General features: G+C 38.5%; 1 protein-coding gene across 3 annotated transcripts in view; it reads right to left on the bottom strand.

The window, feature by feature from the left end:
• The window catches only part of pknox2 (pbx/knotted 1 homeobox 2), an 84604-nt gene that overhangs the window by 29793 nt on the left and 36075 nt on the right, over window positions 1-18736 (bottom strand). For all 3 annotated transcript variants that reach the window (XM_053645911.1, XM_053645912.1, XM_053645913.1), the window contains exon 3: window positions 1392-1500. In XM_053645911.1, the coding sequence (XP_053501886.1) occupies window positions 1392-1478 (87 nt within the window). In that variant the 5' untranslated portion in view covers window positions 1479-1500. The remainder of the gene's footprint in view (window positions 1-1391; window positions 1501-18736) is intronic.

Raw genomic sequence — 18736 nt, 5'->3', positions numbered from 1 at the left:
ACCTCAAACCTTCTAGTGCTACCAACAGCTCAAAGTTGCACTCATGTTTATGCTAACTTTTGAACCATAAGGGCAAAAAATAGAAACAAAATTCTTTGTTCCTCTGATTCCTTGGCTCAAGACCATTCAATTGCACCCTATGACATCATATTCCATCATGAAACTTCCACCATTGTGAATTTAAAAACAAAAACCCCACTTTTTCGAACTACTCCTCCTAGGTGGTGTGACCAATTTTCACCAAAATTGAATCAGATCATCTTCAGACCATGCTGGCAAAAAGTTAACAAAAGCTTTTTGATAGACCCAACTGTTCTCATATAGCACATCAACAAATTCAACAAAGAGTACGCCAAAATGTACATAAGGCTGTATCTCCACAACAGTTTGGCATATTAAGATGAAACAAAGTACCTGAAATCGCAAGCATGATCTGTAGCACTACCTAGTGGTCATGAGATATAAAAAATGGCTAATTAGCTTATAACTTCTGAAGAGGTTGACCAAAAATCACGAGACTTGTCTCATTAGATTTGGTACGGCATACCAAGTCAGACCAATTTTCCCCTGTTAGCCATTTTGTGTGTCTGCCATTTTGAATTTTGTAATAAAATGTATATTTTACGAATGCATTGGTGTATCGTTACCAAACTCTGTATATGCCATCAGCACCATGCTCTGAAGTCAAGAAGTTTAAAAATTCAAAAGAAGTATAATGAAATTTAAAAAATGCGAATAGCTTTTGAATAATTTGTCTATTGTAATGATAGTGGTCTTGATAGATTGTGTGAGTCATGCCGAAAACAATGATACCAATTATGCCATAGTTGATCGAACTTCCTGTCCGCCATTTTGAATGTCGTTGAAAACCTACTTTTTTAACTCCTCCTAGACCGTTGGCCCGATTTTCACCAAATTCAATTCAGATCATCTTCAGACCATGCCAACCAAAAGGTATCAAGAGCTTTTTAATATACCAAACCATTCTCATTTAACGCATCAACAAAATGATGGCATGATGCCAAAATTAATCTGAGGCTGTATCTCTGCAATATTTGGCATATTCAAAACAAAATTTTGTGTGTGGCATTGACGCCCCACCCTGACCACACCACATCAATTTGGTGACAGCGCCACCTATTGGACAAACATAATAAGCAATTAAATCATATAACAATTGATTGTATTTATGACCTTTCAATCATTTTGCTTACAATCATATACAAATGTCTGAAATTGCTCTTCCCCCCCCCCCCCAGTTGTTCTTGATGTTCCCTGCCATGCTTGTTTAGCTCCTCATTTGGCCTCTTTCGTGCTTGGCCCCTTAATTGCTGCTTGCAGCTATATTTATTATTAATAATAATGATAATATAAATTGTTTGAAGACTGACCTGTTGGCTCTCTTGATAGGATGGTGGAGGGACGCTCTGTGTGGCCATCATTGTCAGTGCTGGTGCTGGAGGCACATGTTGCATCATGGGAGAGCTTCACATGGAGACCCTGCAAGAGAAAAATCAATGCCAGATCAGTATCACATCAACAAACAATAATACAGAAAGTGAGTGCTTAAGGGTCAAAAAAGGTCAAATAATTGGTAACAAACTATTGGATTTGGAAGCCAGTCATTGGTGGAGCAAAAAGTGAGTTCAACAGGCTATTTATCTGAAACCTGTCCAATGCAGTCAGGATTCAGGAGCCACCACCAGGTGCTGATGTATTTATGAAAGAGCTGTGCTTACAGATATCTCTCTCTCTCTCTCTCTCTCTCTCTCTCTCTCTCTCTCTCTCTGTCTGATCACACCTTCCACAAATGTTCTAAAACTGAACATTAGGCTTCATGTAAGAACGTAGATTCTATGGCTACGTTCACACTGCAAGCATTATTGCTCAATTCCGATTTATTGCTCAGATCTGTTTTTTTGTTTGGCTGTTCACATTATCTTTTTAAACGTGGCCAATATCAAATTTCAGTGTGAACTGGTCACGGTCTTGAACTGACCCGCATGTGCAAAAGAACAATAACAAACACGTCACCGCAGCACACTTTCATACAGAAGTAAACATGGAGGCCACTGAAGACAGCATTTACTCGTTCATTTATAAGGTGATGTGCAGCAGAAGCCAGAAGATTTGTGAGCAAGTGATAAGGAGGATGAGGATGAAAAGAAAGTGAAATTTTTTTAAATTATGGCTTTCAGGAGTAATGGCTGCTTCTTCAGTACAGAGGTGTGTGTGGATGCGGATTCAGAGCTGTAACACCTCACTGTCCCTCCTCTGACTACCTTTGTGGCTGTTTTGCATATTGCCAGATATTTAAAATGTTTGTAGTGACTCCTTCCAGTGCAGAATTGTGACAAATGTCGATCTAGAGTGACGCAAAAGTCACATGAATTCCGATTTGACTGTTCAGACTGAGGTCACATTGTAAAACATCTGACCTATTTAGGACCAAATACGGTAGTGGCCCAAATCGGAATTTGAAGGATCAGATTCCATGTAGTTTGTGCTGTTCACACTGTCATGACAAAAACAGATCTGAGTCACATATGAGCAGTCTGAACATAGCCTAAGTGGCCAGATAAAAGCTGTGCTTGTCTTTTATACAGACAATATACAAAGTGGGGTCCCCATGATTTTATTGAAATTTGTTACAGTGGTGGAAATCACAACTCATGTACATATATACACTGGGGACCACATCTAAAACAGAAGGTTTTAGAATTTTGAAACCTTTAAACCAAAGAATGTATGCCTTCAAAAAATAATTAAATTAAATGTTTCTGCATAAAAATACTATAAATAGCAGTAAACAGTAATAAATGAAAAAAAGTCAGTATTTTGTGTGATGACGTTTAACTTAAAAAAAAAAAATGTAGTGTTAACTACAATTTGTGCAGTTTTATAAGGAAATGAGCTGTAAGTGTTACTGAGCATCTTGCAGAAACAGCCATAGTTCTTCGGGAGACTTTGACAGTTGCACTTGCTTCTTATTTTTGCAGCAAAACCCAGCAGCCTTCATTAAGTTTTTTTGTATGAAAAGTGGCATCTTATGTAATATGCTGCTTTCCTACCTGACATACAAACTTTTAAATTTGTGCTGAAACACTAATGTTTGGAAATCTAAAATGTTTTTGCACTGACTCGATAATGTAGAAGTCATAAAATAAAAATCTTTAACAAAGTTTGTACTAAAAAAAATAGGGGTGCAAGACTATGAAACAATTATTGCACATGCACCTGTGGAACACTCTTTAAGACACTAACAGTTTACAGGTGGTAGGTAATTATGGTCACAGTTTCAATAACTTAGGACACTAAAAGGCCTTTCTACTGACTCTGAAAAACACCAGAAGAAAGATGTCTAGGGTTCCTGCTCACCTGCATGAACATGCCATAGGCCTGCTGCAGGGAGGCATGAGGACTGCAGATGTGGCCAGAGCAATAAACTGCAGTGTCTGTAATGTAAGACGCCTAAGACAGTGCTACAGGGAGACAGGAAGGACAGCTGATCGTCCTTGCAGAGGAAAATTACATGTAACCATGTGTGTCCCCCTGACGAGATCGAGAACATGCAAATGCCTTGGTGGAAGAGTGAAGTAACATCTCACAGCAAGAACTGGCAAATCTGGTGCAGTCCATGAGGATGAGATGCACTGTAATACTAAAGCAGCTGGTGGCCACCAGATATAAATATGTTAAGAAATTGTTAAGATATGTTATTGTTAAGAATTGTTAAAATGTGTTTTTTTTATTATTATTATTGTTAAAATATATAAAATCTTAATTAATCAAAAATAAACTAGGCCTATAAATATTGTCAACTTTACTCCAGTGATAATTTGAAGAAAATATGTGCTGTAAGTGGAATGTGCCCAGAATAAACGGCCCTCTGAGTCTTAATGAATAGCTGTAATATTATTGTACACATTGAAGTAATGAGCCTAATATTGGAATAGTTGGATTATGTTTGTGAAATGCATCTTTATTTACTAGGTCACCGATTTTTCAGTTAAAGGGGTCCCTGCCTGCAAAACATTGAGAACCCCAGCTCTGCAGTACATATATTTTGTTTTTCAGATCTTAAGTACATGCCAACTGGCTGGTATTAAGTTATTCCCTTTAGTTCAGTGGCTCTCAAAGTGGGGTCTGGGGACCAACACAAGTCTGCTAAGGAGGTCTGTGGTTTCATGAAAATCACAACCCACACAAATATATACACAAATATAAGTCCTACAGTGAGGGAAAAAAGTATTTGATCCCCTGCTGATTTTGTACGTTTGCCCACTGACAAAGAAATGATCAGTCTATAATTTTAATGGTAGTTGTATTTGAACAGTGAGAGACAGAATAACAACAAAAAAATCCAGAAAAACGCATGTCAAAAATTTTATAAATTAATTTGCATTTTAATGAGGGAAAAAAGTATTTGACCCCCTCTCAATCAGAAAGATTTCTGGCTCCCAGGTGTCTTTTATACAGGTAACGAGCTGAGATTAGGAGCACACTCTTAAAGGGAGTGCTCCTAATATCAGTTTGTTACCTGTATAAAAGACACCTGTCCACAGAAGCAATCAATCAGTCATATTCCAAACTCTCCACCATGGCCAAGACCAAAGAGCTCTCCAAGGATGTCAGGGACAAGATTGTAGACCTACACAAGTCTGGAATGGGCTACAAGACCATTGCCAAGCAGCTTGGTGAGAAGGGGACAACAGTTGGTGTACGATTATTCGCAAATGGAAGAAGCACAAAAGAACTGTCAGTCTCCCTCGGCCTGGGGCTCCATGCAAGATCTCACCTCGTGGAGTTGCATTGATCATGAGAACAGTGAGGAATCAGCCCAGAACTACACGGGAGGATCTTGTCAATGATCTCAAGGCAGCTGGGACCATAGTCACCAAGAAAACAATTGGTAACACACTACGCCGTGAAGGACTGAAATCCTGCAGCGCGCGAAAGGTCCGCTGCTCAAGAAAACACATATACATGCCCGTCTGAAGTTTGCCAATGAACATCTGAATGATTCTGAGGACAACTGGGTGAAAGCGTTGAGGTCAGATGAGACCAAAATGGAGCTCTTTGGCATCAACTCAACTCGCCGTGTTTGGAGGAGGAGGAATGCTGCCTATGACCCCTGGAACACCATCCCCACCGTCAAACATGGAGGTGGAAACATTATGCTTTGGGGTTTTTTTTCTGCTAAGGGGACAGGATAACTTCACCGCATCAAAGGGACGATGGACGGGGCCATGTACTGTCAAATCTTGGGTGAAAACCTCCTTCCCTCAGACAGGGCATTGAAAATGGGTCGTGGATGGATATTCCAGCATGACAATGACCCAAAACACATGGCCAAGGCAACAAAGGAGTGGCTCAAGAAGAAGCACATTAAGGTCCTGGAGTGACCTAGGCAGTCTCCAGACCTTAATCCCATAGAAAATCTGTAGAGAGAGCTGAAGGTTCGAGTTGCCAAACGTCAGACTCGAAACCTTAATGATTTGGAGAAGATCTGCAAAGAGGAGTGGGACAAAATCCCTCCTGAGATGTGTGCAAACCTGGTGGCCAACTACAAGAAACGTCTGACCTCTGTGATTGCCAACAAGGGTTTTTAAACCAAGTACTAAGTCATGTTTTGCAGAGGGGTCAAATACTTATTTCCCTCATTAAAATGCAAATCAATTTATAACATTTTTGATGTGCGTTTTTCTGGATTTTTTTGTTGTTATTCTGTCTCTCACTGTTCAAATAAATCTACCATTAAAATTATAGACTGATCATTTCTTTGTCAGTGGGTAAACATACAAAATCAGCAGGGGATCAAATACTTTTTTCCCTCACTGTATATATTATAGTTATTATCTGATTTGACTGGGAACTTCAACTGAATAGCTTGAATCCAATCCTCAATGTAAGTTCACTAATAAAAAAGCTATATGTGTCCAATAAATAGTCAAAATATTAATGAAATGAGCATACTGCATGGGTCTGTGGAATTTATTTTATAGTTAAAGGGCCCCTGGGTGTGAAAGGTTTGAGATCAATATAACAGATTTATAGTAGGTGTGTGCTTTTTTTAACCTACATTGTAGCTACTAAACAACTCACGATGTAAAGTATTCACGCCGTTCAAACGTCATCTGATATGAGATTAAAATATGAATTCTTTGATTTTGTTAATCCAGAAAAAAATAGCTGGTCTATTTTAAAACTTTAACTGGAGTGTGTATTCTGCAGGTAAACATAGCAGCAACAAACCAATCAGGAGCTCATTAACTGTGTTGTCGTTGGAGTATTTGCTGCAGGGTGTGGCAGGACAGACTCAGGGGATTGTGCATGCTGAAAAATCCCTGTTATAGATAATTGGGCCCAGCGTGCCCTATATGAACCCCCATCCCCTACATGATACACCCATTCTGAGATTAACACAGTGCCTCATATTCTCTACATCTCTCTCTACACATGCACGCTCATGCGAGCAGGAGGACGTAGCTGATGTCAAATTATTATTGATATAAGCATAAAGCATGTTGTGATGAATGATGTGATGTCAAATCAAATCAGTGTTGAACTGAAATGTGCAGATGACATCATGAACTAAAATGAACCGGTATGAAATACCACATAAAATCTTAGTTTGGGGTATACAGTATCGCATGTTGTATTATTAAAAATCAAATTTTCAAAAAGGCAGTGCAGTTGTAAAAACAGCTTCTTCTGACTTTCATGTGGTAAAAATTAACCACTTGACCTGCATTTAATAGATATACTGTCCTACCTCTTTAAATAAAAGAATGTTTTCTTGCATTTTGTTGTACATTCTGTGATTCTACAGAAAACACACACACACTACATTTTAACCCATTTCTGCACAGTCATACATTGGAAATTCCATAACTCTCTCTTTTATAAATAATTGACTGTATATTCATGTTGATTGTCATGTAAACATTACGTGGATCACTCCATTTGAAGCCCTCTATATGCCATATTGATTTTTCCATATAACAGTGTCTTACTTCACTCATCAAATAGAATTTAGTGTTGTAAATAAATAAACACACAGTCCTTAACCACATCCAGATCTCTAAACCCATACACCATCCATGCACAGGCCTGGTGCTCAGAGCATTTACCCAGTAGAAAAAACCTCACTGCTCATGGAAAAGTATTCCAAGTCCAAGTCTACTTGGATCCACACCTAGTTTGAGCTGCAGCGTCTAAACACGCTGTCTTGTGGGGCTGCGAGATTAATTGTGTGCATCAAAAAAAATTAGAGCGCACAATTTCCACATCTAAAAAAAGCACCAATTGTGGTTTGTGATTTATGCAAAATAAGATCCAAAGCTCACAGGATCGCCTGAGCAGGCGGCTTGGAAGAATTGGGCAGAGATATGAGTGTGGAAATAAACAACGTAATAAACAATGTGACAGAAGGATTTATATATAAAGTGAAAGCTTTATATTCCTCCATGTTGTCAGGTATCAGAATGGTTGCAATGGGGATTATTATTTCGAGTTTATTTATCTTGGTGTCAGAATGATGATGACAGGAAAATTGAAAGACAAATCATATGAATTATAAAAGCGCAAACTTCTCTATCGAGCATGGTAGCTGTAATTACTTTAAAGATAATACACTTCGATATAAATTATGACATTATATATATATATATATATATATATATATATATATATATATATATATATTTTATTATTTTAATTTTTTTTGCTTCTGTGAGGCCCTCCCATGAGACAGGTTTACTGGCATTCTGTAGCTCAGGAACTGCCTTTGGCTGTCTGTCTCTTCAATTACTGTCAAAGAACAGAGGAAGTACACAATCCAGTTGAGGCAGAGATAATTCATATCTATAAAAAAAATTTAAAAAAAAAGTTGTGCACAAGGGAGTGGGAATGTTCAAGAAAGCAGACCTGTGAGTCAGGGCAAATCTGCCAGACAAATCTGTCTCTCCTTATACAACAGTGTAGAAACAGCATTCAATAACAGTGTAGAAACATCTCTCTCTCTCTCTCTCTCTCTCTCTCTCTCTCTCTCGCACTCGTCCTCTCCTTCTGCCTTTCAGTTTGCTCTCATCCTGGTCACCATGTGTGGAAAAGAACAGAGCAGGCCAACACAAACTACTAGCTATTTATGGACGTCTTTCTCATACAGTCTCTCTCTCTGTCTCTCTCTCTCTCACACACACACACATACAGATTTGGTGCAATCACTATCAGCACCTCTGTATGTACAGTACTCTAACTGTTTTATGTAGGACTTTGTAGGAACGTGAAGAATCTTCCAGCCCAAATTAGATTCTGGATCTGCGTTGCATATTTTATGAACCTCATCCAAATCATACAAATTGAGGATGTTGTGTGTATGTGTGATTTGTATACTGATTACACACTAAGCCTGTGTTCTCATTCCAAGTGCTATCAGCCAAAAGGCATCTTCACTGTTATCTCTCCTCATTTTAATTGCAAATTTTGGGAGCGAGTTGGTAATTAAATGGAAAATTGCACATTAATTGATGAGACTAAAGATAAAGCTATTCCAATTATTGCGCAGTACTTTAGGAGGCCTCTCAAGTCTCACTCCCTTGTGTAACACACTACCTAACACCACAGCTCTGTAATAATACACAGCCACCAGTGTTTTCACACACACACAAATACACATACACTTTATAATGAGTTATCATGCGGTCTCTCAGGATAAAGGGTGTGCCCTGATTAAACTGTGCAGTTTGCCCTTTTAAAATGCGTCACGCCGCTCACGGACATGACACGCACATTATTGATTTCAGTTTATTGACCAATAACAACATATCAACCCAATCCACTGACACACTGTAGCTATCACTCACTCCTACCATTAATCTAATGAACTAAACAGACATGTGTACAGTGAGAACACTTTACACATGACACCCTTCCCTCTAAACCACAACACACACAAAGACACACAGACACAATTAACCACTATATCACATACTGTATATGCGTATAGTGTGAGGACACATCACTGCAGGGAAGCACAGGAAATTGCTGCAAAAGAACCTCCAGATCACATGTATGCTACATAAAACCACTTGCTGTTAATTTTGCCAAGGAGAACAGCATGTGAAAAGGGAAATAAAGAAAAAGGAATGCAGAATTATGCATGGAGCAACATCAAAAGCTCATGAATGTGGAGCAAAGGGAGGAAATTTGGTGTCTAATCAGAGTGTTGTGAATGGCATTAAAAGCTCTGGAACACTGTCTGACTCACTTGCCTCATGTTTTTGACTCCACTTTTCTGTAATATCACACTGAATGTAGTTTCTTGTGTATGTAGAGATTTTTGGATGATTTGTTCATGGTACACATCAGTCTTGTACAGTCACAATCAGCAGCAACCGTGTCATTCAGTTCAATTTGATTGGACTATTTTGTTTAAATGAATTCAGTTTGATTCTGGTGAATTAGACTTAATGTGATTTGATATTGATTCAATTCATCCATCCATCCATCCATTTTCTGTACCACTTATCCTACACAGGGTCACGGTTAGCTTGGAGCCTATCCCAGGGGACTCGGGGCACGAGGCGGGGGACACCCTTGACGGGGTGCCAGCCCATCTCAGGCCCCAATCACACACACACTCCCACACCCATTCACACACTATGGACAATTTAGTGATGCCAATCAGCCCACAACACATGTCTTTGGACTGGGGGAGGAAACTCCTGAAGCATGGGGAGAACATGCACATGCACACATGTGAGGCAAACGTGCTAACCACTAAGCCACCAATTAGATTAGATTTGGTTCTGAGTTAGATTCTGAATTAGAATCATTTTGTGATTTGTTTCTATTTGATTCACTCTAAATACATTCAATTTGATTAAACTTAACTCAATTATCTCTCACAGAGATAATCATTAGGATAACATCTTCTTTTTTTTTTTTTAAATAAATGTGAGGTAAGAGGCATTGTGAAGTTTTTATAGAGATGACTCACTAAAAGTGTCCGAATGCAGAGCTAAATTCAGAATCAGAGACACCTTAAAGAGATTGACCAGCCAAACTGTATGGCTGCTGGTCGATAATGTAGCGCCATCTGACCCTTCATTAGCCTGTCTGATCACTGAAGATCATTCAGACAAGCGACTTGGGGAGAACAGCTATCGACAAAAGTAATGAACCAATGTCTGACTGTGTGTGTCTGTCTGCCTCTCACCCTTTTTGAGCTTCTTAATTAAACAGTAATTAAAAAACGACCAGGACTACTGGGGCACAACTGAACATCTTGTCCTGTCTTTTCAATCTATGCTCAATATACAAAAAAGATTATATAATGCTTAACACAGGAAAATACTGTATATTTCAACAAAATGTGAAACAAACACAGCATAAAGAGGACTGATTAGCTCGAGTATCACAAATATCACATGCATACAGGGAAATCAGGACCTTCCTCAGAGTAAGATGCAAACTCCTGTGGTGCCAAGTAAGGGTTTGTATCCAAATAAACATAAATCTGTGGATATGGGGAAGTTAGGTCTTAGATTAGCACTGAGATATTCAATTACTTTGGGCCTTGGCCTCTCTCTAGCAAAAGAGAAAGCACTGGAAACCCAACTCCATCTGTATCAAACAAGGAAGAATGATAATCTCAGACCAGCTCCCTCTTGTTCATATTATCATATTTATTGAGGCATGAAAGGCAAACACTTATCTTAAGTAAGTTTGGGAAGTTTGCTACACAGGAATCCTGGAGTGCAGGAGGAAGTGGTTTTAGTGTTTATAGAGCCCGTTTATCATGCACAGACCGTCTCTCTGTCACAGAGCCAAATTTCACATCTGTCAAGAGCTTTATATCTGTGTACTTGAGCACAGATGGACAGATTATAGCAACAACAGAGATCACCGTGTTCTGAACACACTTATGGGCTTATACTGCAACCGAATGTTTGCAACATTTATTAATAAAAAATAAATAAACAAAAAACACTTCACTCATCACCTGCTTCTAAGCTGAGTAGTAGACACGATCTGATAAATATAAGGATCATAGCTTTAAGGCGTGTGCTCACTAAGCTAGAAGTGTGTCCGATTGCCATTTTTCCGGCTATCCTTCAGTGTAACCTGCTCGGAAGTCGGCCAGCTGCACATCCTGCAGGGGAACGCAATGAATAATATTAAAACAGCGAGTGCGTCGCAAACGCCCAAATATCATGAATCTTAATGTCTCGAATCAGGGCTTCTCTAAAGTGCATAAATAAAGCAGCCCGTCTGAATGTATCTGCTCCATTAGAGGCCAGAGTGTGGGCCCATTTGCGGCGCGCACAGTGCAATGTGGGGGGGCTGAGTCAGAGACGAAAGGGAATTCTGGGGAGGAAGGAGAGGGGAAAAGGAAGGAGGAAAAAGAGAAGCCTTGTGTAGAGGTTGTGGGTCCAGCCCAAGGCCTCAGGCCACACACACACAATCCCAGCACTGCTCATTAACCTGTATGAGTTGCAGGTAGGGGATTAAATGTACTGAACTTATAAAAAGAAGAAAAAAAACACAGAATAAAAAGCATAAATACACCAAAACAGATGTGCAAAATGGATGTATGCAGTTGCTCATGTTTTGCCAAAAATTAAAAACAAACATGCTATTACTTATAAATGAAATGTGTCTTGTTTCTAAACAGTTGCCTAGCTTCAGTGATCTGTTGCTCAAAAGATGTCACAATAAGTTCAGTGCATGGGTGTGAAATACCCAGACAGCATCTACAAAGAGGAGATCACTGCACCATCCATCCAATCTATCTCCAATTTCTGTTTCCTTTGTGTTTATGCTAATGATTGTTTGGATCTGGAAATGATTGTGCTGCGGCCTGCTTTTTAAAATTAGATTAAAGTCTTCGTCGAAAATGGGTGCCTTCAAAACTTTGCGTGTAGTGAAATTTTGTAATTCCCCCCAGCCTGATGGATTGCATGCAAATGATCTCATTAGCATAGCTAAAAGCTTTTATTATAATTAGCATTTCCTCAATAGAATGCACAAGCATAGCAAGGATGAAAGTACAAAAAAAGACGAATTTGCATGTTTACCATTAAATTTCTCTTGTAAAAACTTTAAAGCAAACAATGCGTATTGTATAAATGGATGGAGCAAATTAATGAGGTGCATTCAATAAAGTCGTTTCAGCCAGGCTTTTTAAGGGCTGCTGACGAGGAGACGAGAGTGTTAAGGATATCCTCTGGTTTATTTTAAACAGGTTTCCTGGCACCCTGCTAGAGGAAAAGAGACACGCAGCCACACTGAGTATTCAGGACTCGTCGGCTGTCATTGTTGGGGTTCTTACTCATTCACAGTTTCTATTCTCATTCAGCAGTTCCTTCTGGAACATTTTGGGATCCAGCGGAATTGCTGGAACATCGTGAGCAGCGACACTCAAACATGCTGGATGAATGTATTAGAGAGAAATACTTCAAACTAAAAGATGATCAGCGTGTTATGTAGATGAAGGGCCTGACACAGATAGTCAAAATTTTATTAGAAGCAGTCTCTAAATTTGGTTTGACTGGCAGTCTACATGTGTGTGAATAAATGTATTTCTGTACTTATTTGGATGCATGGCAAAATTATTTAACTGTATTTAATATTTATGGTATCAAAGCTAATATAGAATGCAATATGCGGGACCTGACACCAATTAGTGGTATGCAACGTAGAACAAAATAATATGAATAATATGAAAAAAGGGTATTATATATATATATATATATATATATATATATATATATATATATATATATATATATATATATATATATGGCTTGATTCCTTACAGTAGCTCATTTTAATTGCCTAAATACAAAAATGCAAAATAAGCCAAGATTACATTCTTATTAATTAGTCTTCTTTCCCTAAAACACACAACCTTTTATGTTTGGCCTCTGGTGTACCATGTGTGGTTCTCAGAGTTAGAGAGTGGCGCGTCCCGTGGTTGACACACAGCACTCACATTTCCTCCCTGAGCTGATAAAAATCGGAATATAGAAGGCTGGAATGCCGCTGAAATTGGAGCTCCAGAGCTCGCGTAGAGGGAGGGAAATCTTCAAGAGTTTTGCTGTCAAATCATTCCCCAGTGCTCTCATGTCGAGCCGAGATACGGTACGGGGACAGTAGAGGTTTTATCTTTGTCTTCATCGGCATGGTCATTTGTTTTTTTTTTAATGGATACCTCCTAATCTTAGCACCAGCATGCCAGCTCCATGTCACTTAGCCAGATTTTGGCTCGACAACCAGTGATTGGTGTCAAGAGAAGTGGTTTGCGTTAAACCAAGCCTGAAGTCAAAACGTCAAAACATAGGCCGCTCCAACTCATCACACCACTGAAGATGGCTTTTGGTTAGTGATTCACTGACTGATGGACACAGAAGCTTTTTTCCCGACAGATTTGTTACCCACTTAATTTGCCATCAATCAATTTCCACTGCTTGGATGTTAATGGAATACGACGCCTTTGCTGGGAAATGGGCCACAACTGAAGGTCTGCTTTCGGAAAACCATGGGTTTGCACCGCAGAAAGAGAGTCGTGGGAGGGGGTGGGGAGTGTGCTCAGGCTGAGGAGGTAAAACAATTGGGGCTGGTTGGAGAAACTGGGACAGGTAGGTAGAGAGAGAGTGAGAGAGAGAAAAAAAGTGAGATACGTGAGAGAACAGCATGGCCATGGCAGTAGGGCAGGCTAGTGACAGAAGGATTACAGAACGGGTGCTCTTCATGAAACAGCATTGCTGTCCCATTCCTCACTTAAAAACTTTGTGTGCATCTATGTGTTTGTTTGCATGGAGATCGAGAGAGACAGAGAAAAAGAGAGAGAGAGTGAAAAAGAGAGAAGCAATAGGGGGCTAATGAGAAGGGAGATTATCACACAGAGACTCTGAGCGCTCTGATTGTCAGCAGACTCATAATGAAGAGTTTAGTGTTCGGTTTCAAAAGAGAACCCATAGAAAACGCCACAGCAGGCGCATACACATGGACCAGCCAAGAGGATCGAATGATCACCATGGAGCACATGTGGTGAAGAGGTTAGCATTACAGATGCCTTATAGTACCTTACGGGTATAACAGAGAGGGAGAGAGAGTTGAGAGGTCAGGGAGACAGACAGGAATACAGTTGTTTCAATGACCACAGGCCATGAGGCAGGTTAAAGTGTTATACTTGGTGAGAGGAGCTTTTTGGCAGCAGGCTATTAAGTCCTGAAAGGAAATGGAACTGCAGACAAGGAATAAAAACATTACAGCTCATGTAAAATCCTTGACAGATTGTGTGTGTCTGTAAAAATAGGCTGTAATACTATACCATGTAATGATGTTATTAGGTTAGAAGAAATAGTCTTTGGCTATACGTACAAATATTTTCAAGAGTTCAAGCAAACTTGAACTATATAAACTCAGAACTCTGAAGAAAGTCAAATGCACAGGCATGTACTGTCAGCGTTACGACCTCAATGTTATTCAGCGTGTTTTAACATGGAATTAAATTTGTGCCAAATATTGAAAGTAACTTTTCAAGAAACTAACAGAAATATCCAATAAGAAAGAAGAAAACACTCTGAAACTGAAAACAGTGAACTCAGTGGCATAAATTTGACATGGTCTTCAAATACACAGCATTCTTTGTTAACAGTTTTCTAAGCTTCGTTTTCGCTAATCACGGTTTATGAATGCGCAGCCAGACTTTTTGTTTAAGTTTACATCCGCCATTCTGGCACAAATCTCACGTGTGGGTGGGCTTAGCAGCAATTTAATCTCATTGGCAAGTGAGATATGGATCACCCAGGAAGTAGAGACAGTGGCGTAAATTTTTGAAGAGTGTTCTGGAAGCAGCTCTCTGTATACAGTAGTTATATTGTTTGTACTTCGTAGTGGAAATTATTTACTTACTTAGTATCAGTATATTAGTTAATAATTAATATCTGAGGTTTGGGTAGTCTATAATATGACTATTTTTTCGAGATGAGCTCTCAGGAGCGGCAGCGGTGTCATCATCGTCATCATCCTCCTCCTCAGATGGACGGTCAATCTGTCTATCCAAATCTCACTAGCCAATGAGAGAAAATCGCTGTTAAGCCCACCCACATGTGAGATTTCAGTTTCAGAGTGTTTTTCTTCTTTCTCATTGTATATTTTTTGTTCATTTCTTGAAAATGTTTTTTTATTATTATTGAAAAGACGGTAAGAAGAAGCCTAACCCAATAATTCTCAGTTCAATCTTGAATTGTCACAGTGGCTCCACACTGGATAGGACGCCAGGCCATCACTGGGCACCATGCACACACATACATTCACACACTCATTCACTCCCAGGGGCGGTTTAACATAGCCAAAGTCACATACTGACATGTTTTTGAGAACCCAGAGGCCCCACATGGGCACAGGAAAAACAATAAAAACTACTTAGGTACAGTAATCTAAGATCACGATCGACCCGGGGACCTTTGGGCTGTGAGGCAGAAATGCAACCAAAATTATTATAATTTTTTTTTTAATCTTTTCAAATGTGTAACATGAATAGGAACAGTTTTGCCCCCTTAATGTTAGTCAGTGTGCATTGTATATGCAGAATGAATGCAAAGATTGTGAATGTTATCAGATACAAAGCTTTCCATTGCTATCCTTCCATTTATTGGCAATTAAACTGATTGGTCACCTTGTTCAGTCAGATACAACATTTCACTCATATTTTCCTCAGTTGGTTTACTCTTGTGTATATACAGTACATTAATGTTTTTCAGTCATTAGCAGCATATTAGGCTGCATGTAAACCTAGCTATTGTGGGACATTAGATTTAATTTATAATTTAATTTATAATTTAATTTATAATTAAATCTAACACATATAATTTTACACATACACCGTCCTTCTCAGATAGACTTTTTTTCCCTTTTTTTAATTTATTTCAGCTCAAACAAACAATGTCCAGTTTCATTTCTATTGAACATTTCTACTGAACATTTCTGCTGAACATTTCTACTGAACATTTCTGCTGAACATTTCTACTGAACATTTCTGCAGAACATTTCTATTGAACATTTCTGCTGGACATTTCTGCTGAACATTTCTACTGAACATTTCTGCTGGACATTTCTGCTGAACATTTCTGCTGAACATTTCTACTGAACATTTCTGCTGAACATTTCTGCTGAACATTTCTACTGAACATTTCTGCAGAACATTTCTGCAGAACATTTCTATTCAACATTTCTGCTGAACATTTCTGCTGAACATTTCTACTGAACATTTCTGCTGAACATTTCTACTGAACATTTCTACTAAACATTTCTGCAGAACATTTCTATTGAACATTTCTGCTGGACATTTCTAGTGAACATTTCTAGTGAACATTTCTGCAGAACATTTCTAGTGAACATTTCTGCTGAACATTTCTGCTAAACATTTCTACTGGACATTTGTACTGGACATAGAGATATGTCTATCTCAGAGTCTATCTCAGATAGACTTTAAATTCAACTTGTATTGATCCTAGTGAAGTGAGAGATATTTTACTACGAAACAAACAGGTTAAGAAGAGAAATACACAGAAGTTTCACCACAACTAGAATGAACAGTGAAAACTACCAAGTCGTAGAACTCTCAGCCTCACATGTATTACAAAGATTTTTGATAAGCCAGTGGCTGCTGCCATGACACCTTTTTCTGTTTTTCTATTTCTGGGTGCCCTATTATGATTTGACTCTGGAAGCCATAAAGGACACTAAGCTAATCCATTTTGTTACATTTGAGTATATCAACGAAGTGAACTTGTATGCTGAATGTGAATGCTTAATTAGTCAAGGCAGAAAGATTTACCCACTCCATGGTATTTGCTTCGCTAACGCTTCCCACCCACAATTTTCAAGTCATGTAGGAGTTCATTATCTACTGCCTGTGTGGTCTCATATAAAGCTTTAATGGAAAAAAAAAGGAATAATTAAGTAATATCCTACAAGCAAGAGTGCTGTTGTATTGAATATCAGCACAGTATCAGTGCTGATGTTACCTACAACAGCACAACTGCGAGTGTGATATTGCTTTTATACACCAGTTCTATAAAGAAGAGTCATTTCTGACACAATATGGTCAAATATGTAGATTATTTTCACTCCGTCAACAAAAACAGCTCCCAAAGAAGCCATAGCTGGATGGAGCACTGACTGCACCGACTGGTAGCCTTTAGTACGTGTAGTAACGGTTTCAATATAACAAACTATTGTTAGAATTGTTATTTTATGTATTGAACACAGACAGGCAGAGTGACATAAACAGTAAAATGTACCAGTGCTGTTATATTAATATCAGTACTCTTTGAACACCTCTTTTCCAATCAGATTAGTGGACCAAAACTAACTTATGATCAACATTTATCAACATAGTGAGTTTGAATGACCATAATTACAGAGTATAATCATTACCAAAACTTTTAGAAACCTATCAGGAATCTTTTGCATGGTTTGGACTATGAAAAGATTTACACATAACGTTATATAATTATTCATAAAATGAGGCTCAATATCTGTGAATTCTGAATACTTGCTCTTTGGCCATCTTTTTTCATGACACTTGTACAAACCTCAAAACACTAGACATCTTCCTACTCATTCATGTGTACTCAAGGTAATTACAACAACAACAACAACAACAATAACAACAACAACAACAATAGCAATTATTCCTTTACTCCAAAATGGAACAGTGTTGATGACAAAGAGGGAAAAAAAACACTTATCCAATCAGCAGCTAACTGTTGCATAAATAACAATATCACCAATATGACGGGGAAGTAATGGATTAATTTAGTAATTTATATAATGTGTGTGTGTGTGTGTGTACAAAAGTGTACAAGATTTTTAAAGTGTACCAAATATTGAACTCTAATATTAAGTATAATGTTTTCACATAGAAAACACAATTGTTTACTGTTATTATATTAGACATCAAAGAAAATATGTCTAATGGAATAATGTTGCTTCATCAAAAACATGTTCTGAATACTGCTGATACACACTGATGAGACAGGGGACATGTTTTCCATTTTTTTTCTCCATTTCCTAAGCTTACAGTCTGGGTAGATGATATACTGCTATGGCCCAAAGCTAGATAAAACAGATCACACAGCTGTGTGAAATCGCTATTTCCATATTATCCACTAAAATGCGACAATGCCAATATAGTATATGGAATACCATGCTCTCACTTTATTTAGCCTCCAGTCATAGCCTCATATCATCTACCAATTTCATTTTATTTTCTGCTAAATACACAATACAATTCCCCTTGCCTACTATGACTGTCAGTGTAAACAACATTACGGCTGTAAATACAAACCCAGTTTCTGCTACGAATCATGTTGATATTTAGATGTCAAAAAGGTGCATAGATCTGCCCTGAGAATTCTACAAAATGTAAAATGTGAGATTTACAATTCTGTATTGATCACGCCTGACTTCTGGCAAAAAAAAAAAAAAAGTTAAGGGTGAATGGGTAACACCTGGAAAGAAGGAACAAACAATAAGAGAAAGAGTCCAGAGTACAGGCAAAATGAGCGTGGCAAGATAATGAGACCGTGTTTGCTGCTCTTGGCCCCTGCAGCTGATGTTTGTCTTTGTGCGCAGCCCAGAGCTTCAGTGAAAGGAATCCTTGGAAACTCCAAACAATCCAATATTAAATTTCCTGTGCAATGCCATGGGGAGAGAA

This window comes from Ictalurus furcatus, chromosome 16 (genome assembly GCF_023375685.1).
Source record: "Ictalurus furcatus strain D&B chromosome 16, Billie_1.0, whole genome shotgun sequence".
In the NCBI taxonomy this organism is placed as follows: Eukaryota; Metazoa; Chordata; class Actinopteri; order Siluriformes; family Ictaluridae; genus Ictalurus; species Ictalurus furcatus.
The sequence above is the reverse complement of the archived record's forward strand: the minus strand, read 5'-3'. Positions and strand labels throughout refer to the sequence as shown.